This window comes from Otolemur garnettii, unplaced genomic scaffold, assembly GCF_000181295.1.
Source record: "Otolemur garnettii isolate 467f Iridium unplaced genomic scaffold, OtoGar3 scaffold00120, whole genome shotgun sequence".
Taxonomy (NCBI): domain Eukaryota; kingdom Metazoa; phylum Chordata; class Mammalia; order Primates; family Galagidae; genus Otolemur; species Otolemur garnettii.
The window spans coordinates 4,143,817-4,165,118 of record NW_003852515.1 but is presented as its reverse complement, the minus strand read 5'-3'; the positions used below and the strand labels follow the sequence as shown (position 1 = coordinate 4,165,118).

Here is a 21,302-nt window from a genome sequence, read left to right as displayed (position 1 = left end):
AAAAAAAAAAAAAAAAAAAAAAAAACACATCTGCTTTCTGGATCATGAGCTTTTGACCAAAAATTACTCATTTTAACGTCAAAGGAGTTGTTACAGAACCAATTCTGATAGTGACAAATGAACTACTTTCAATTGCCTGGTTGATGATGTGTTGGAGGGGACACATTTACAGTCTCGTTGACATGTCAATCAGGACTAGTCTCCTAACAAGGTACTTGGACTCTCTGTACCTGATCTGGAAAATGGTGACAATTGTAATGTCTGTCTCCCATAAGTTCTGGGATAACTGAATGAGCTAATGCGTGTGAAGGACATTTTCAACACTTAAATCCCATAGACAATAGAAATCCTAGGCCGCACAGTCTTGTACCGGTCATGATCTTTTGTGTGTCTCTAGATAGCCTTTAAATACACATTTTTGTTTTCCACCTTATTCTTTCAAGGACGTTTTCATGGTCATGAGGGAGGATTTGTCAGTGAGATGGCAGTGATCTTCCTACATAATTTTTAATGATGATGACAAAGCGTATGGAATGTTAAAGACCTAAGGAACTGGAATAATATACACCCATGGAAATTTTTTAAAAGCCTGACTTACAGACCCAGAGGGCAGAATTTCAGGGCTACAGTACACATACCATGTGCTGAAGAAATGCCACAGGTAGGACACTGCCAGTGATGATTCTGTAACAGTCAGTGAGAAGGGACCAGGTAGGCTTCTGGCCAGTAGACAGCAGAACCCCAGGCAGCAGCCAGGGAAGGTGAGCTGGGGAGAAGAGCTGCCCCGCTTGGCTCTTCTGTGTCCATTCAAGAACTTGCCCTACAGGTCCAAACTTAAACCTTTTCAGTTTTGGCTTTCATTATTTTCTCAACCCAAATCTGATGACACATCCTCTTTAGCTTCTCAGCCCATTCCTACTCCTTCCCATGTCACTCTGTCACGTCCAGGACCTACCCACCCATGACCTTTAAGGCTCAAATCCCACCTCCACCATGGTGCTTCCTCTAAACTGCAGCACTCACCACCCACCACCTATGGTTGTCTATGTTATAAGCACCTCCCATGAGACTCAACACACTGTGTGTTGGAAATAACAAATAGGAAGCCAGAGACAGGCATCTAGTCCTGAGCTTGCCATTAAGTAGCGTGAGATGAGAGAGAATTATCTCTGAGCCACAGTTTCTCATCTACATAAAAGAAGCTCTTTAAAAAAATCAAATCTCTAATATTCCTAATTCTAACTGAAGTAATCATTCCAGGTGACTGGGTTGAGGTATGCTGAGGCTGAAATTTGCAGCCTCCGTGTCCCCATTTCATTCACTCATCATCCATAAAGTCTCATGTCTTCTCTTTCATTTTCTTTGGACCTCTCCTTTTCATCCCTTTTAATTACTCTCCTGGGTCTTCTTTGCCTAAACATCTGTAAGCTTTGTGAGACCACTGAGGGCTGGGTACTTGCTGAATCCCAGTCCAGAACGTTAATCATGAATGATAAATGAGAGAATGGGACTTCCCTACAGGAGATCAAATACAACAGTGTGGCGAGAAAGTCACAGACAGGGTCAGTACTGTTAGGGCAAAGTCAGTACTGTTAACATGCCCATTAACTGTTTGATCTGCCAACCCGCCTAAGGGTGGACTTACCTAGGCCTGCCCATCCCACTGGGATTTATAGCCCCTGAAAGGGTCCACTTCTTCCTACAGGTGTAGGTCATCACAGGTTCTCAAAGATATTGTGAAATTTGAGCCAAATCCTCCTCTAATTGCTGCTAACCTCTTTCTCTTTTGCTCTCCCACCCTCAGCTCAACTCCAACTCAACAGATGGGCTCAGTTGTCATTAACCACTGACAAGAAGAGACCTACTAGGTTAGGCCAGAGGGCTCCTACACCTGTCCCTTGAGGACTTTCCTTTCTTTCTCTGGGAATCCATAGGGATCCACTCTGAGAAGCCACATGGGACACCAAGGAAAAGTAACCTTCCAAAATGCCAGCCTGTTTATCCCCATTTCCTTTTATTCTGTCACCTGAAAACACCTGAAATATAACTTGTTGAGCTTCAGTTTCCTTATGGGAAAGTAGGGGAGTTATAACCATTATGTAGAATTATTGTACAGATGAGAGATCGTAATGTGTAGAGGAATAAACACAGCTTTGGGCACCAGAAGGGACTTGTTGATTAATCTATTATAGCTGTAATAATTAAGTGGACCACTGCATTCAAGGTGCCAAAACATGCTATGAGGCTTCTAGAAAAATTGTCAAGAAACAAGGGCTAGGCTCGGCGCCTGTGGCTCAACTGGCTAGGGCGCCAGCCACGTACACCTAGGGTGGCGGGTTCGAATCCCCAGCCCGGACCCGCCAAACAACAATGACAGCTGCAACCAAAAAATGGCCGGGCGTTGTGGCGGGCGCCTGTGGTCCCAGCTACTTGGGAGGCGGAGGCAGGGGACTCGCTTGAGCCCAGGAGTTGGAGGTTGCTGTGAGCAGTGAAGCCATGGCACTCTACCCAGGGGGACGGCTTGAGGCTCTGTCTCAAAAAAAAAAAAAGAAAGAAACAAGGGCTAGTGACCAGGAATTCATTAAAAGGCACTGCCAGGGCCACAGTCTAAATCCAATGCCCCCTCCAATTTCTCAATCCACCAGGTTCTGCTTTTTCACCTAAAAGGGCAGTGAGATTCATTAAAACCACAGAATCGATGCGTAAGTGCATGTTTTGTGAGTGATTTGTTTTATTTCTCTAATTCCTAACAATCTTGTGTCAGGACATTACTTTCTAGATTCGATAATGAAAATGCCATTCAATTTCCAAAGATTGGAAATTGCCTGTGAATATGGGCAAAGAAAAATTGAGAGGTTCTGTCAGTCTTTTTAAGGAGTCTTCCCTAATTGTACATCACTATCTCCTGGTACTCTGAATCCTGGGACACTACGTTGAACCTTGTTGAACAGATCCCTACAAAACCCATCCAGCATAGATTTCCTATGACTCAGCCTTTTGGTTTAATTTAAAACACATAATGAAATGTTTGATAGCAATTGCAGGAGACAGTTAATTCGTTAGAAACAATTATTCACCAGATTCACTGTATTACTATGAAGAGTGGGAAAAACAGGCAAATCTCACAAAGCATGGAAAAGTGGCAACGAGGCATTTGGCAAATGAACTCGTGCTCTGTTCTCAGGACTTTGTATGAAATATTAATAAGGGCTGTTGTCTGAGCATTCACTTTGGGCAGTGTGCACTTCCTCATCCAGTAATTACATAACAGAATGCAAGAAGTTTCTCATTAGTCAGTGAACATTCACTTTTGGCTTCTGATGAAAGCCTCCTGGATAAGATGGCCAGTTTTATTTGCCCATTTGTTCAAGCTCAGTTTTGCTAAAGTGGTCTTTGGTCAAGTGGTCTTCTTTACAGTTCTCATTTTGATTCAAGGTTTTGTTTGTGGCAAATTAAAATTATCTGCAGCATGCCTGATGCAAAGCTGCATACCCAGGCCCACACTGCGGAGAATATATGTTGAGACACACAGATAAAAACTGTCTATATATGTAAGAGGAACGTGATAAATATTAAATCAGGAGGTATGTGATCCTGCTTCCAAAAGAAGAGTTTAAATCACAGTTTTCCTCAGACATCTGACCTGCATTTTGCCCTGGGGAATGTTGACTTTCTCAATTTTTCAATTGTTAAAACTTTCATTTTGTAGGCAGAAAATAAAATATGGGGCATAAAACTGTTACAGCATAAAAAGAATAGACATTCATGCTGGCAGTCAATTAAATTTGAGTCCTTGAGTACATTTCTAATTAACTACCATTAACAATTGTTTTGCTTTTGCCCTGTTAATTTTACATACCCCACTGATGCACAAAACTGTGTTACTCCCAAATGATCCATCCCTCACACATCGCTAATGATTCAGGCCTCCCTTTCTTTGCCAATTTGCTGACTTACAATAGAGAGATGCAATTAGGCAAGCCCTTCTCAGAGTTCCTAGATGCCTCTGCTTTTCCCTGATTTTTGTAGGCCACCGCCCCACCCCCCACCCCCAAAATCCCCCAAAGGAAAACAGTAAACTACACTCAGTTCTGGAGTGTCAGCTTTCTCTAGACCTCCATCGTAGATGTGTTTCAGAAATGGCCCATCAAATTGCCATCGAGAATGGCTGGGGAAGATTATTTTCTATTTAACTTCTAAAGCATGTAATTATTTTAAACTCCAGTCTGACCTATTTTAGAGCTTTGGAAGCAATTCCTTGAGAGTCCATTAGGTACGTCTATTAGGTATTACTTAGATAACTCACCACTGTAGCTAAGAAAGCAATAAAGAATACTGTACCCCTCAAACTTGCAGGAGTTGAGAATCTAACAACATTTTTGCATCTTGAAGGGCCTCATTGGCAAAAGATCAAATGAGGCAAGCAAGGTTTTAGAGGTAACGGAGCAGAGAATGAGAATGCCTTGATTTGTATGGGTGGACAAAGGCTGGCAAAGGTGGTCCAGGTTGGCACTGAAGAAAATGTGGGTTGACACCGACGGTGGAGGGGCTGCTGCCCTTTTTTTCTTACTGGGTCATTATTAACATTATAATCACAGAGTCAGTTTTGTATCAAAGTTTATGCTTACATGTAAGACTTTTCTACTTCAGTTGCAAGTTTCTGTTAATTTGGCACTGATCCTCAGAATTAATGGCCAATTTGCTTTGTAATTTATAGGGAACTGAAAGGTAATAGCAGTGGGCAACAATTGGGAAATTATTTTGAGCTTTTTTGAAGGAAGAAAATGTAATTTAATGTGATTTTCTCACTTAACTCATTCATAGCTGTCTATCCTAGGAAAGGGGAAGCGCGGCACTTACCATTTACAGAAGGGGAAAGGGAAGCACAGATTAAATAACTGGTCAAGGTCACACAGAAGTCAGGGACTGTGCCAAGAATAGAACCCATTTCCTTGATTCCCAGGTCTCTATGCCTGAGACTGCGTAATAGATATTCTGCAGGTACATACATAGACTCAATAAGGAATCTCCACAAATGCTAAAGACAAATGCTGTTGATCTTTGTTTTGCACATAGTTGGTGCCTACTCAATACTTGGGAGGAGCAGGTGGTTGACAGTATATTTAGATTGAATACAAATTTAGACTGAATGCCAATATTTAGATGACACTGATGAGGTACAAAATTTGTTTGTGAGATGTGAGCAGTATTAATGCAATGTAAGTAATAGTTTCTCACTACACATTTTGAATGGTCATCACAGATACCTTATAAAGAGAATGAGATTTTTACGAAAAATCCCATATTAGCTAAGATTTTTTTTTCCATTAGAGGGGGAATAACATGGCATGTATAACACTGATAGCTTTAATAATTGATCAGTGTTATTTATTACTCAGAATAATGATTTGTGATAGGTGGGGAGAGACAAAGTGGCTTGTGATCGAAAGAATGTGTGTTCAGAAAACAAAACTGCAGTCACAAAAGCTGCAGGCTTTGACCTCTCTAAAGATCCAAACGTGGTCAGCTTTTTAAAAAACATACCTTACTTTAAAGAAGAAGAAAAGATAGCCCCCCAAACAACCAGGTGGGCGCTGGACACTAATGGAGGAGGTGGTCAGAGATAATGGAGACTGGGAGGAGGGTGATCCAGCGGACCCCCCCCCCCCGCCTCCACCTTGTGTTTGTGGGAAGTAGGCCAAAGAGAGCTCCAAGCCCCATTCGGGCCATAAAATCCCCCCCTCAGTTACCTGAGGGTCTCCTTGGTCTCGAACATTCATAAATAAAAGCAGCCTTTCAGCCTTAGATCCTGCCTGAGAAAATAGTGATCTGGAGTCCAAACAGATTATGCCAAGATTGTCCTTTCCCTATGTGCTCCTGGGTTCCTCAGATCCACCCTTTCCATCCCCCAGTGAGAGGCCCCCTCCCTCCAGTCCTGTACTGTGACTTGTTCCTTTAGTGACCGACCTCCTTGCCATGGGCAATGTCATCTAAGCAGTATTTCCTGTAGGACTGACTGTACCAGTGCTGCGGCAAAGCTCGTCAAGAACCCTGAGATCAGAATAGCTCCTGGCTTGGGAGGTTTAGTATCCCACTCAGTTCTTCAAAATGTGAAGTTCTAGAAATCGAGTGTGGAGTGGGCTTCCCACTCAGCCCCACCCCAGCCTCAGCCAACCCACAGTGCAGAACCACTTCCTCCCATGACGGGAAACAAATGAATGGGACAGACCACAGCAACTGGCAGAGTTACTTCATTTCCCCATGACACACTTCTAATTATTCTTCCTTTTACTTTTGCCCAACTCTTCTATAGTTCCTTAATTTCTCTTCTTCTGAAAAGTCGTATTTTCCTTAATTCTGCCCATCCCCCCACTAAATTTCTATTTTTTAAGCACAAACAAAATTGTATTTTACTTTCCCAATTTGTGTTCATTTCTCAGAAATGTTTGGTAAAATTTCTCACTTTTGTGAAACTAGCACTACAGTAGGCAGAAATTTCCTGTTAAGTTCATAACAGTTCTTGGGTCTTACTTAGAGATAGGTACCCAGTGCTAGCAATTATCACAACCTTGCATTTCCATGGCACTCGGCACCTTTCTGCTCACGTTATGTCATTGGATGCTCGTTTTCTCTCTGTGAAGTAGGGATCTTATCTAATATGAACAGAAGCTGCAAACTTCACACAGGGAAGGTACTATGAGGTTAACACCCTGCGGAGGCTTCCCAGTTCATGCCCAGGCTAACATGAACAGGCTTAGGAATATCTATTAGAAGTCTCTACCAGTTGTTGAGGATAAGAAAAATCTAAAAATTTCACCTTATTCAGTGTTATTAACTTATCTTAATATTATTAATATTCAGAAGAAATATCCTAGTTCTCCTATCATTTGCCACATTATTTCGTGTGTGTATATTTTTTTTCCCTCAAGACAGAGTCTCACTGCGTCGCCCTGGGTAGCATGCCATGGTGTCATAACTCACAGCAACCTCAAACTCCTGAGTTTGAGCAATCCTCCTGTCTCACCCTCCCAAATAGATGCGACTATAGGCACGTACCACGGTGCCTGGCTTGTTTTTTAATCTGTAGTAGGGATGGGGTCTCGTTCTTGCTCAGGCTGGCCTCAAACTTGTGAGCTCCGGCAATCCACCTGTCTCAGCCTCCCACAGTGTGAGGATTGCAGGTGTGAGCCACGGTGATCAGCCACTTTACTTTCTTTAAAAGCAGAAAGATAAAAAGGGAATTCTACTTTATTTCTTCTTGGCTCATCAGCTTTGAGTTTCCCTTTCCCTTTTATTCCTGATATAAGAACAAGTTCTTATAAAATATTACTCAGTTAAAACATAGTTCACTTGCATGAAACATTTTACCACTTTTTTGTTTAAAAGGAGGAAGTTTCTAGTCGAACTATCAGTAGTTTTGATAGTTTTAAAATATATTTACATACTTGTTAGACTCCAGAAAACTATATATTTTGACTTAAATCTGAACCTCTTTCTATATTAACTTAGGTACATTAATAAGCTGACCACATTAAACCAATTAATAATTTTGAGGTACTTAAATACATTCTATCCTCAAAGCTAAACTAAAGCCTTGGCTGTGGCTATAGATAAATGTGCTCTTTAAGTAGAGACTGAAATTTAAATACTAGGAATTATTTTACCTATTTAAGAGTAGTGATGTGTATATGCTAGTCACCTCTGATAATCATGTATAGATGCCACTATGTGAATAGGTAACTATATCAACTCAAAATAAGCATGAGCACTAAAATCCTGACCACACCCGAATCCGAGTCAATCTAAGTGAATAAAAACATATTTAAGACAGGGTTGACAATTTTTAGTAATTAGAGAGAGTTTCGTTCATCTATAGATTTGAGCTTTATCTTTTGTGACAAGGTGATATAGAGGAGCTCTGTTCATTTCCCACTTCTAAGATAAGTACACCAGCTTAACCACCAAGCACCAGATCGGGGCCTGACACAGGTAGGCTGCTTAGCACCTGCTGGCTACAATAAAAGAACCAGAGCTTCTTACGGTTGTGCACAGTCTTGGCAGGTAATTTCAAGCAACGACATATGGAAGAAACGAAGCAGCAGGGAAACTTAAATAGTAAAGAAACAAATAGTAAAGAAATGGAATAATTCAAATGGTCAACAAACATTCAAGGCAGTGCTCTGAGTCTTGGGAGAATTCCAAAAGGAATTAATCTCTTCATACCTTGGCAAGCTCATTCCATAACACAGAGAAAGATCCCGTATGCCACAAAGAGACTAGAAAGAGAGCTAATATTTGCAAAGTTTCCCTTCAGCTGGTCTCATTCCTTAAACCATATTTTATTAGTATCATTTAACCCCAGAGGTGTAATAACATAGTCTACACTCACAATGGTAACTCTATCCTTTTATCCAAATCTAATACCTTAAATTATTTAGTAATTTTTAATTTATTTTGCATGTTAGGTTAGCACACGTATCAAGATCTTGAAGGGAGAGGTCTGTAAATACTGATACCTATCCAAATTGGGAAATTAATACAAAATTTCAGTAGATCTCACTGTCTTTTGGATTAAATATCCACGATGGCGAAGAAGGTACTCAAGATTTGTAAGTTATTGCTATATTTCTATGTTTCTATTTGTAGAAAATGACATAAATGAGAAATCAGACATGTGAGGAAATAGCTACTTCTCAGGAATTCAGTAACTCACCAGTAATTTTCCACTATCAGAGTACTACACCCTAAACAAAAGATTAAAAAACAAGACCAAGAACTGAAATTGTGGGAAGAATCTAGGAAACCAAATAGCTACTTCTCTCTATTTATGCTAGAATTACCCCCTCATAATCAACCTAGTTTTGTTTTTGTTCGGGCAATCCTCCCAAACACTCTGCAAGGGGAGTTAGAAGTAGTAAAGAAAATACTCTGGCATAATGATCATTCTTGGGCAGTTTCAATAATATCTTAATGTTGTAACTATCAATTCTATTCTGCTCTTCAAATTAGCTCCTATGATCTATCATTAGTATCATCCTTCTAGACTAAACAAAAGGGGGAAAAGCAAACAGGAGATGGTCATCAACAGGATGCAAGGAAATGCTGCAGTTAGCAGAGGGTGGGGCGCATTCATTCAGCAAGTACACACTGAGCATCTACTGCGTGCGGACACTGAGCATCTACTGCGTGCGGACACTGCGCCTGCCCCAAAGTAGGAAACACAGTGATCATGTTGGGGAGATCTTATACCACAGCCAACGAATACAAAATGACAAATGGGGAGACCCGTGTGACAGTGGTATAGCCAAAGTCCGGGGATGCTCAGTTGGGAAATAGGGAACTGGAGTTCTAGCCCAAGCTCAGATGGCTCACAGGGGGACTTTAGTTTTAGTTCCTGTGCTCTTAGAACTGCAAACTAGAGCGAAAAATTTTGAAATTGTTAGCCAAGGTAGAGTATTTTCAGTAGGAAAGAAGAGTAGATGCCTACCTTTTTCCAAGGCAGGGAAAGCCTTTGCCCCAAACATATTGCGCATTCTATCTGAAAATTCTCATCTGTGTCCATTAAAGAATCTTAATTCCAGGTGTCCCAAAGTATTTGAAAGTTAGCCAAGAAATACATGGTCCCTACCTTGCTTTGGAATGATTATGGTTACAGGGGTGCCAGAACCATTTGATTGTAGGTTGAGGGATTCCATAAACAGTGCAAATCAGGGTTTGTCTGCTGCCCAGTGGGTAGAGGATCGGGTCTGGAAGTGATGACACGGCCTTTTCGTAAATCTGGGGTTTCACTGGAAAGGAGATGAAGAATGAGACAGAAGTCAAGAGCTGTCCTGACTTTCTCCAGGGCCACACATGAGGAACCACATTCTCATGGGTTTTGATGTCCGGGAAACAAACACAGAAACAACCAACAAATAAACCCTCGTGTTTGTTAAGAAAATTCTGATTTCAAAAAATAGTAGAAGTGTTTTGAGAGCTTTAATAACTTGGTTCCGTGGCATGTAGGTTGTGATCGTAATGATAAAAAATCATATCGCTTTTAGAAGGTAACAAGTAAACACAAGATAGTTATGATGGGAACAGAAGCGGTTTTTAAAATTATTTAAAATTTTAGTTTCTTTGTTGGCTTTTATATGGACTTTTGAATTTATGAATTCTCATTCATTTCTCCTCTACCAGAACCAGAAGGAAGCACAAATAGTAAACTTACCATTTACAATTAGAGTGGCAGTGAGGTTTTTAAACACATTAGACTGTTTTATGCCCAGCAATATTGTATAATCCCCGGCGTCCTCTGCAGTTACATCCTTGATAATTAATGAATAGCCATGCGCCAAATAGCGAGCAGATTTCTCAGTGGCCGGTACCCCATCTTTTAACCTGTGGTTAAAAGCATGATTAATCATTCATTTCACGCAGGCTTCTCAGCACTTTGATAAACACTGTCATTGACATTTGCAAGCTCAAGTATATCAGTTTCGAACCTTTGATCAAAAATACTGATTAAAAAAATTTAGGCCCAAACTTTTCAGTAAATGCAGGTATGATTGTTAGACTAGGTAGCACTTCCTACTTACTGACAAGGAGGAAGAGGCAAAGTGAGGAAAGAAAGAAAAGCAGTGGCTTAATGTACCCCCGGAGATGCTGGTGGCCACAGTGACTTAAGTATTAACCCAGAGGCACCAGCTCTAATTCCATCCGAGATGTTTTTCAGAGTTTTCCATGAGGTTCCCTCGGAGGGCCAAGGGCCATTGTACGTCAAATCAACTAGATCACTTATCCAGATAAAAATAAAAATAGACTTTTCTATTGTGGTCTCATGTGGAGTTCTTATTAGTTACATAAATGGTCACACCAGTTGTCCCTTTCATAAACTAAATTAAAATCAAGATTATCAAGATTCTTCCCCTGATGAAGAACAGTTAAGGCACAAAACAAAGTATAAACTTAAAGAAAAAATTTAAGGCTCGGTGCCTGTGGCTCAAGTGGCTAAGGTGCCAGCCACATACACCTAAGGTGGCGGGTTCGAATCCAGCCCGGCCCGCCAAACAACAATGAAGGCTGCAACCAAAAAAGTAGCCATGCGTTGTGGTGGACGCCTGTGGTCCCAGCTACTTGGGAGGCAGAGGCAGGAGACTCGCTTGAGCCCAGGAGTTGGAGGTTACTGTGAGCTGTGATGCCAAGGGACTCTACCCAGGGGGACAACTTGAGGCTCTGTCTCAAAAAAAAAAAAAGAAAGAAAAAATTTAAAAAACCATTTAAAATATAGAATCAGTGCCTTAGTACCATTCCATCGCATGCAGAGCTGAGATCTGAGGCTGGATGTGTCACCTGTGTCTGCTGCCACACGTGTGACTAACCTGTTGGAGCCTCAATCTTCTCAAATTTTCTAGAGGTTCTCAACAGTCCCTTATACCTCTAAAATGCTATGAATTCACTCAAATGCCCAGTTCTTTAAATGCGCATTTTTAATGTATTGGAGTTTATCGTGTCCTGTAAAAAGCTATAATATTGGAAATTTAATTCATAATCATGCATGTTATTACCTAGCTCTGCAAACAAATTTCCATTACTAGTGGGTCTCAGTTCCAAAGCAGTTAGAATTACTGTGCTAGATTTTGTGATACAAAAATCAATTTAGTATTACTTCAAATTATTTCATATTAACAAGTGAGCAGTTTCTAAAAGTGGGTTGAATTTCTTTTAGGCCCTTGCTGGTAAATTACTGAAGAAATCAACACCAGCAGACAAGTATACTCTCAAACACGGTATGAGTGAATGTATCTCCTAGATACATTACATTACTGTTCAATTTACTATTAAACTTCTATATATTACCAAAAAAAAATCCCTTTTTTACTTTGGTAACCTGAAGGCATAGCACAAAGTTTAATTTTTCTTGTTAATTCCCTATTAAATATTTGAGGAAACTGAAAACAAACACTGAACTCCTGAAATTGAAAGGCAAAGGAGGCCTGGGTGAGGAGATGTTAAAAGCGGCCCCTGCTTCTATATTGTATGGATTGTTTTCCTAATCAGTTTGCACTATGTCCTTTGTTTAAATCCTAATGACTTAAGCCAAGGATATTGTCATTTAAAAGTAATTTAACAAAATGACTGCAGATTATAAGCAGATTACATTGTTTTACATCAGGTGTTGTATGAAAAACACACAAACACACAACTGTTTAAGGAGTTTCTGAATATGTAAACTTTGAGCCAAAACAAACTTAATTAGTTCAAGTAGGTCCATTCTCTCTCCCCTCCCCCCAAAGGAATAAGTCTTGTCTCCATTAATGTTTGTTTAATTTCCAAACAAGCCTGGAACTTTCAACCCAGCTGTATGTATATAAAGGAATTATTTTCAGCATTCTCATTAGGAGAGGCCACTTCTTCAGGGTTAATGGAGCATGTTACACATTCAAGATGCTTCCCCGTCATTGGCTAACACATTCGCATTCGAGAATGTTGCCATCACAGGAAGGTACCGAGATGTGGAGGGTAGTCACAGTCGGGGACTGACCACACAGAGATGAGCCCCGCGCGGGCCCGGCTCCATCCTGGGGTGTCGCGTCCCCTCCCCGCCCTCCTCACCTCCACTACCCAGGAATCCGGATAGATCTGAGCTCTCTAGTGCTGTCTGAAGAACTCTCTTGATATTTTGTCAGAAATTCAAGTCATTGGACTCTCGCATTTCCCTACGTACAAAGCATATCTTCAACGGATACGGAAATAGTGAGGGTCCTACCATACGACTTCCGGCGAGGGAAACGCCTTCACTTTCATAGAGAGTCGGTAGGAGCGCTTGCCGGCGGTGGTTTCCAGCACCTGCTGTTTTCGGTGTTTTACAGTGATGAAGGCTTTTTCTTTGAAAGGAGAAGCGATAAATACATTAGAAAATAATAGATCTCTGCAAACAAAATTTTAGGAACTCATTAAAGGAGCGGCGATCAGAGCAGAGTGACGACTGAGCCTATGGATGGGCTCGAATGTTCATCAAACAGTAAAATGCTTTAAAAGCACCCTACCTGGGGCGGCGCCTGGGGCTCAAGGAGTAGGGCGCCGGTCCCATATACTGGGGGTGGCGGGTTCAAGTGTGGCCCTGACCAAAAACTGCCCAAAAAGAAAACAACAACGAAACAAACAAAAGAAACCTAACTGCTAAAATACCTTTAAATCAAATGGTTTCGAGTCCTAGGGACATAAAACAGTGGCAGACCAAGAGAAAGGGAACACCTTAAATATCTATATCCTGAAAACAAAAATGTGGGAAGATATTTCTTAAAAATCTACCTGGTGAATATAAATAAGATAGGAGGAAGATCCAACAGGTGTCCTAAAACAACTAATTCAATATAAAAAAATCAACCGCTCTTCACACTGTTCCCTTCTCAGAATGGAAAGAAGCTTAGTAAGTATTTTCTTTATAGAATTTGCATATTAGGATTAAACAATAATATTAGGACTCCATGATAGTGAAACCAGGGATAAAATAGCATTAATTCTAAGTAATTCATCATAGCATAGTTTTTTGTTTCTTTTTTTTTCGAGATAGAGCCTAAAACCATAGCCCTGGGTAGAATGCAGTGGTGTCACAGCTCACAGCAACCTCCAACTCCTGGGCTTAAGTAATTCTTTTGCCTCAGCCTCCCAAGTAGCTGGGACTACAGGCACCCACCACAACACCTGGCTATTTTTTGGTTGTAGTTATCATTGTTGTTTGGCAGGCCTAGGCTGGATTCGAACCCTCCAGCTCTGATATATGTGGCTAGCACATTAGCCACTTGAGCTGTAGGTGCCAAGCCACAGCATAGTTTTTGTTTTTTTTTTTTTTTTTAATTTTTTTTGGGGTGGTGGTGGTGGTGACAGAATCTTAAGCTGTCGCTCTGGGTAGAGTGCTGTGCTGTCACAGCTGACAGCAACCTCAAACTCTTGGGCTCAAGCAATTCTCTTGCCTCAGCCTCTCAAGTAACTGGGACTACAGGTGCCCGCCACAATGCCCAGCTATTTTTTGTTGTTGTTGTTGCAGTTGTCATAGCTGTTTTAGCAGGCTCAGGCTGGGTTTAAACCCACCAGCCTCAGTGTATGTGGCCGGTGCCCTATCCACTGAGCTAAGGGCACCACCCCATCATAGCATAGTTTTATATCTCTAAGTTATGGTAGTCCCTGGGAAGTTTTTCACAGATAGTAAAGGTAAAACCAATCATCTTTTTCTGTTTTATTAATATTGAACCCATGAAATAAAGAATTTCATAAATATCTTATTACCTAACTGAATTATTAACCATCATAAGCTTCTAAAGGAAAGACTCTCTGTCCAATTTGAGAGTGTTAAATTATAAAAGCACTTAATGTGACTTGGGTTTTGGCAGAAGGGAGGAAGCGACTGGCAAAGTTGTATTCATTCATGATAATGTGACTCTTGGTCAACAGAAAATTTGTTTATGGAACCCAAATGTCCACAATGACTAGAAGGCATACTGCCTGAGTTGGCAACCCTGAACCCCGGCTTACCATATATATGCACTGAGGTGTTGACAGATCTTAATGATGGTCCACTCTTCACATGACAAGTGTAAAGTCCTTTGTCTTTGTTCTGTACTCTGTCAATAGTAAGAATACTGTAGAACACATTGGTATGGGAATTGCTTTGGTCAATTCGTTGCCTTATAGAAGCTCTTTTCTTTATCTACAAAAAAAATGTATAACAAATGTAGAAGGAGTAATTGTTCATGCCTGAAGTTATATAGGATTTTAACATCTCTCAGACCATTGTTTAATAACAGCTTCTTTTTTTGATGTTGAGAAACATATCAAACCCAGGTAGAGTAAGTTGTTTGGAAACTGTATTTCTCTGTAGATATGCTTCAACTATGTAGCATAGTAGCATTTATCTAGCACTTAATTTTCTTCAAATGGATTTTCACTTGCCTTATCTCATGCATTTTTCACAGTAGCCTAGGGAGACTGGCAGGTTTGATTGTGCTTTTACTGCTTCAAGAAACTGAAACAGCAGAGACGCAGGCCAATGTAGGCCAGGAACTCAGGCCTTTGAGTATAAATCTCTCCATGCACTACCCTGTCCTGTAGGTACACCTACCACACATACAAACTGGGCAGCGATTAGCTTTAGAGTCTGGCTCAATGACAGTATTTCTCTTAAGTTACCATGAGTTTTCTGTTGCTTCCTTATGAGAAGTGAAGGGCAAGATAATGAGTCCTGGCTATCCCCACTGAGCTGGGGTAATCCTACAGTTTCATTATTTCACTATTTGAGTAGTGGTTGCCAACTTCTGCTCAGTCGTAGTAAATGGATCTGGGGACATACAAAGCCATGGACAAGTTTAGTCAACACTTGGAAGGTGTCCCGTGTTTCTCTCAGGGAAGTCCAAGAGTTGTGCTTAGGCTCAGTAGTCTCAACAGGCAACAGTGACCTGCTCACTGCTGTGAAAAGATGAGATCACATTGCCTTCTCCTTTAATTGTTCCTTTCCTTCCCCCCCCCTCCTTTTTTTTAAAGCATTACATGTTATAACACACAGTATGTTATTTCCTCCTCTCAATCCTTCCCCATGGTAGGGGAGGGGAATGGGATCACAGTCAGGGAGCATGAAAAAAAGGCTCTGGCGGCTGTCCAGAACTGATCTTTGGGATTTGAACTGAGCTCTCCTCTGTGCCATGTTTAACAAACATCTACTCACCTGTCCTTTTACTTCCCTGTTGGAACAGACAAACACGTTTAGGCCTTTCTCTGCAGGAACCACAGAAAAGACTATCACTACTATCAAAAGTCAGAGAACCATTCCCCTGACATAGACCAAGGAGAATTTCTGCCTCTCTACATATACAGGTATTACTTCTCCTTCCGAGAACTCTTTCATTCTCAAATTTGAGGAACAATGGTATTGTTTCTGATGTGGAAAATAGCACATCTCTGCGTTAGAAGTGCTCTGTCCATTACTGCAGCCACCCATTACATGTGGCTGTTAAAAATAAAATAAAAAATTCATTTCTCAGTTGCTCTAGCTACATTTCAGGTGTTCATTCACCATATGTGGCCAGGGGTTATTGTATTGGACAGCACAGATAGAGAATACTCCCATCACAGCAAGTTCTACTGGATAGTGCCAATTTTGAAGACTATTGGTGCTCAATAGATATATTATCAATACTCTTTCCTACAGTAGCAACACTAATAGGTTAAAAGTATCTTCCCCTCATGGCATTTATTGAGCCTATTTAATTTCTATCAAAACCCCCCAAAATCCTGCTACAAGTAATAATAGCTTTTTTTTTTTTTTTTGAGACAGAGTTTCACTCTGTTGCCCTGGGTAGAGTGCCATGGCATCAGCCTAGCTCACAGCAACCTCAGACCCAAGTCTCTAGTGATCCTCTTTCCTCAGCTTCTCAAGTAGCTGGAACCTTATAGGTGTGTACCACCACACTTGGGTAATTTTTTCTATTTTGGTAGAGACAGGATCTCACTCTTGCTCCAGCTGGTCTCCAACTCATGAGCTCAGGTGATCCTACCGTCTCAGCCTCCCAGAGTGCTAGGATTACAGGTGTGGGCCACTGTGCCAGGTCTAGCATTTTAATTAAAAGGAAACAGCATCACTTTTTAGAAAATAGTTTGTGACTGACAAATCCTTAAAGCAGGGTACTTGTTACATCTTTTTGTTGTCAAGTTATTCTATTTCCATGGCAGGAAATATTGATGGAAAAAAACTAGCTTGTAGGGACCGAGGCATTAATCGTTCACACATAATTTAATCATAAATTGACTTTGTGATTGGGGAATCTGAAGGATTACCTAATGATTATCCTTAGGATATGCTACATAAATCATACTAATATACAAGAAGTGGAGGCTGGAACTACTGTCAAACTTTTCTTAATGGTTGATCATAGTTCCCGCATTTACATAGTTTTAAAATAAGTATTGTTTGCAAGGATGTTTGAATGAGGGAAGCTGACTTAGTCTTCATTCTTTTCATTCTTCTGAAGGACAGAATTGCTCCTCTGACACTGAACAAACGGAATATTGGATGGCTGAATTGTAATATCTTCTCCAGACATGCTCCAATCAGGTGCCTGACTGTCTGCCAGTATCTTAAATGAAGGCGCTGACAAAGACAACCTTCTGGAAAGTAGTTGTTGTTGTTGTTACAAAAGACAGTCCCTGCCTGGCATTTAGTGATAAATTTCTCTCTCATCTCTAAACCCTAGAGAATAGTTTCCAAGAATGAAACAATCCCTTTTTCCACACATCATCAGGCAATAGAAATACCAGGCTAGACACTTCCAAACAAAACTGCTAGACATCAAAAGACGGTATCTATGCATATCACCCTCTGAAATCCCAGGCCAGGAAAGCACCCAAACCCAACCCAAAGCATCTTTGTTGACTGACACTCCCACGGGAGTCATAATTTTCTGATTTTTCTCATCTCAAAAACCCAGGGGGATTTTACTTGCTAAAAATAAATATTGTTGTACAGAAGAAATAGAAAAATGGGTCACTCACTTCACCAGGGTAACTCCAGGTCATTTGAACTCTGGTGTTCAAGGGAGTGGTAGCAGTACAGTTGAGGGTCAGAGTATGACCTCTGAGTAATCTGACTGGGCTCAGTGTGCTTATTTGAACATCTGTGATCTTATTGGCTGCAAGAAGAAGAGAGAAAAAAAAAATTTAATGAAGGTTTCATTAAGCAGATCGACCCTAGAGCATTCTGGCTTACGTTCACACCTTTGCAGTATCACTTACTTTGTCGATGTGTGAGATAGTTCGTCTGATACACATGTCCATTGACTGTTGCTTCACAGGTCAGAAGCCCTATTTCTCTGTACGTTGCTCTCGATATTATAAAGCCCTTTCTACTGTCCCAGATTACTCTTTTTCCATCAGGGATCAGAGTGTCAAGTGGAAACTGAAAAGGAAGAAACGCGTTAATAAAATCCTATATTAGCACTCTGGGGAAACTACTCTTTCACTAGTGGTTTGTGAAGATGTAATTTTCATCTGAAATAATACAGATTAAAAACCCTAATGTGTTATAATTGGTTCTTTAGTTTTCTTTGCACATAACAAAATATATTTGTATTGTGATAAATCATAGTAATTTTGCTAATTTATTATCAGCCTTGGCAATAAGTGGCAGCTACACAGGATAGTCCTGGTTGTCCTGTCAGACTTCTAGGGGGAGCCTGGAACTCTCTGGCCTCTGGAAATCTTCACAATAAACTGGTCTGATACTCAACAGAGAGACCAGTTAGCATTTTTCCACTGGGCCTACCAGGTTATCCTTATGTGTCTTCATCATCTGGAGCCTTTAATAGGCCGCAACTTGTTCTCCCATCAACTTGTTTCTCTGCAGGGTTTACTAAAGTGGTGGCTGTTTTCAAAGGACTGTGAATAATTTCAGGTCCTCTAAGATTCATGGCATTAACTTGGCACTCACTGGGGTTATCATTCTATGGATTCTGGTGCTCAGAAGGAAGCTATCGATTCTGCCTTTGGGGAGGAAAACCCCAAAAGCTGAAGCTGCCAAGAGTGAAGACAGCCTCTGGGGGCCAGGACACAGGAATGAATGAAGTGCTCTGAAATTCTAATTTCAAATATGGCGAGTCCAAACAGAATAAAAGAATTCACAATTTGACTTTCTCCTTCACCTGTGTTTGACATCAAGGACTTAATTTTTAAAGAGTATAGTACAAACACCCTGTTGGGGGATTAAACTTCATAAAGGGTCATTGATCCATACAGTGGCCTAGCCAGACTCTCCTGAGGCCAGGTTGCCAGTCCAATTTCAGAGATGACTATCACTCTTACATATGCTCAAATGGAAAAGGAAAAACAGAATGAGATTACCTTCCTTCATCAGATTATTTAAAAACAAACAAACAAAAAAACGCCAAACAGTCATAAAGAACTTTTCTAGCTTTTTTTTTTTTTAAACATGGCTTCTCTCTGTCTCCTAGGCTAGAGTGCAGTGGTGTATCATATCTCAATGTAACCTCAAACTTCTGAGCTCAAGCAATCCTCTTGCCTCAGCCTCCCAAGTAGCTTGGACTACAAGCATGGGCTCCCATGCCTGCTAATTTTTCTATTTTTTGTAGCAATGGAGTCTTGTTCTTGCGTGGGCTGGTCTTAAACCCCTGGCCTCATGTGATCCTCCTCCCTCAGCCTGCTAAAGTGCTAGGATTACACAGCACCCAGTTCTACTTCCATTTTTAAAAGTACTCTTGATATCCCTCTCTCTATCCAGTTATCTTTTATATTTATTTTATATTGCTTGTTGAAGTAGCTAATCTGGATTTGTGATCCTCTGGCAGAAATTTCTAGTCAAAAAGTCACTGGTTCCTCCTTCCCAGTGAATATATCTACACTGGTATGTGTTACCTGTGTTACTTGGGTTTGAAATTAATTACATACTGTTTACGAAGAACTCAAAGCAAGGAAAGGCTCTGTTTCATGTTTTACTAAGTCAAGATTCTACCTGTAAACTCAGGAATATTCCGCATTCAGTGGGAAAAGAACATTCTGTTGTAATTTAGTTCCAACAATTAAGGGAAAAACTCAAGAAAAATTCAAGTCAGGGATTCAAATCTATGGTGCTTTAAAAATAAGTGAAAAAAACATGTGCCAAATCTATAGGCAAGGTTTGTTGACAGATTCCTCAGCACGATTCTGATCTATCCATTACTGCCACTAGTTGTATTCCATTGACAAAGTAACTTTATTTTGAACTGACAGGAGCTAAAACAATAAGAGACTGTGTAGCCTATTAGCTTGGCTGGCACTGCACTGTCATAAGGGTGCAGCCTCATGAGCAGGTTGATCTCAGCATGGACAGAGGGCATGCATGGTGGCCTGTCTTCAGCTGACCATGGTGCTGTCAAACCAGGTATAGGAAGAGGAGGAGAGGACTGTGAATTAGAAGAAAGGGGTCAAAGGCGCCAGCCACGTACACCTAAGGTGGCGGGTTCGAATCCCCAGCCCGGACCCGCCAAACAACAATGACGGCTGCAACCAAAAAATAGCCGGGCGTTGTGGCGGGTGCCTGTGGTCCTAGCTACTTGGGAGGCGGAGGCAGGAGACTCGCTTGAGCCCAGGAGTTGGAGGTTGCTGTGAGCTGTAATGCCACGGCACTCTGCCCAGGGGGACAGCTTGAGGCTCTGTCTCAAAAAAAAAAAAAAAGAAGAAAGCGGTCAGTAAGAGAAATGGAAGGGAAAAATACTAATTTCATCTCAGCAAAGGTATGTAATGGGTTAGAATGTTTTCGATAATAATATGTGCCCAACCAAATTTGGATTTTACTTCTCTTTTTTTAAAAAAATTGTGCATTGTCGATCTTAGGCACAAGAACAGAGTAAATAAACACTCTACTGCCTCAATTTTTGATGTGTGGTTGGAATGTTCCTTTTGACAAAAAACCTGCACTGGGGCTCACATGAAAGAGAGAAGTTTCCCCCCTCCATAATGTTTTTCATATTCATAATTCTATAGCGATTGCTATTTCAGACTAAGAGTAGTAATGCCATGCTATTGAAAACATGACTTGATAGTCAGGTGTAAGTAAATGATACTGAGAGCTAACCCTGGATTAGGGCTTATCTTGTACTTAGAACAGAACAGACCCTCTTCTAGGTGCTTTCCATACGTTGCCTCCTTTGGCCTTCCTAACAACCACGTGAGGCGGAGCTACTGTGATCACCCCATTCCCCAAATGGGGAAACTGAGGTGGAGAGAGGTTCAAAAATTGGTTAGTTTGCCAAGCAGGTAAGTGGCAGTGTGGAAAGAATTCAGGCAGCATGACATCAGCCTCTGCTCTTAACCACTGTGGACTTCTCCCTTCATAAGCTAGACCATTGCAGAAGTCTAGGTGCCCGGCATGGCCTCGGAAGTCCCTATCACCCTGGAAACCTTGTTTTTTGCTTGACCAATGAAGCGTTTCACTCTCCTTTCATGGCGATGACGCACAGGTGTAATGGAGGTCAAAGCCTGTGTCAGATGCACTGTGTTGAGGGCTTAAATTAACAACTAGGAGAGTGAACTCAAGGGAAGACGACTCCACATCAGTGGGTGATACTGACAATCACTCTTCAAACCTTTTCAACTCCATCACCACCAGCACCAAGGTTTCCTGAGTACCTGCTGTGAGATGGACAGTGCTAGGTGCTGCCTTGGGAAGTCTTACATTTTTTTTTTTTTTTTTTTTTTTTGAGACAGGGCCTCAAGCTGTCCCCCTGGGCAGAGTGCCGTGGCATTACAGCTCACAGCAACCTCCAACTCCTGGGCTCAAG

At 41.1% G+C, this 21,302-nt stretch overlaps 1 protein-coding gene across 1 annotated transcript in view; it reads right to left on the bottom strand.

The window, feature by feature from the left end:
- The window catches only part of FLT1 (fms related tyrosine kinase 1), a 177,492-nt gene that overhangs the window by 106,735 nt on the left and 49,455 nt on the right, over positions 1-21,302 (bottom strand). The window contains exons 5-10 of the mRNA XM_003797612.3: positions 17,764-17,926; positions 17,524-17,660; positions 14,515-14,689; positions 12,749-12,866; positions 10,211-10,380; positions 9,629-9,788 (exon numbers count right to left, since the gene is read on the bottom strand). Coding sequence (XP_003797660.1) covers positions 9,629-9,788; positions 10,211-10,380; positions 12,749-12,866; positions 14,515-14,689; positions 17,524-17,660; positions 17,764-17,926 — 923 coding nt within the window. The remainder of the gene's footprint in view (positions 1-9,628; positions 9,789-10,210; positions 10,381-12,748; positions 12,867-14,514; positions 14,690-17,523; positions 17,661-17,763; positions 17,927-21,302) is intronic.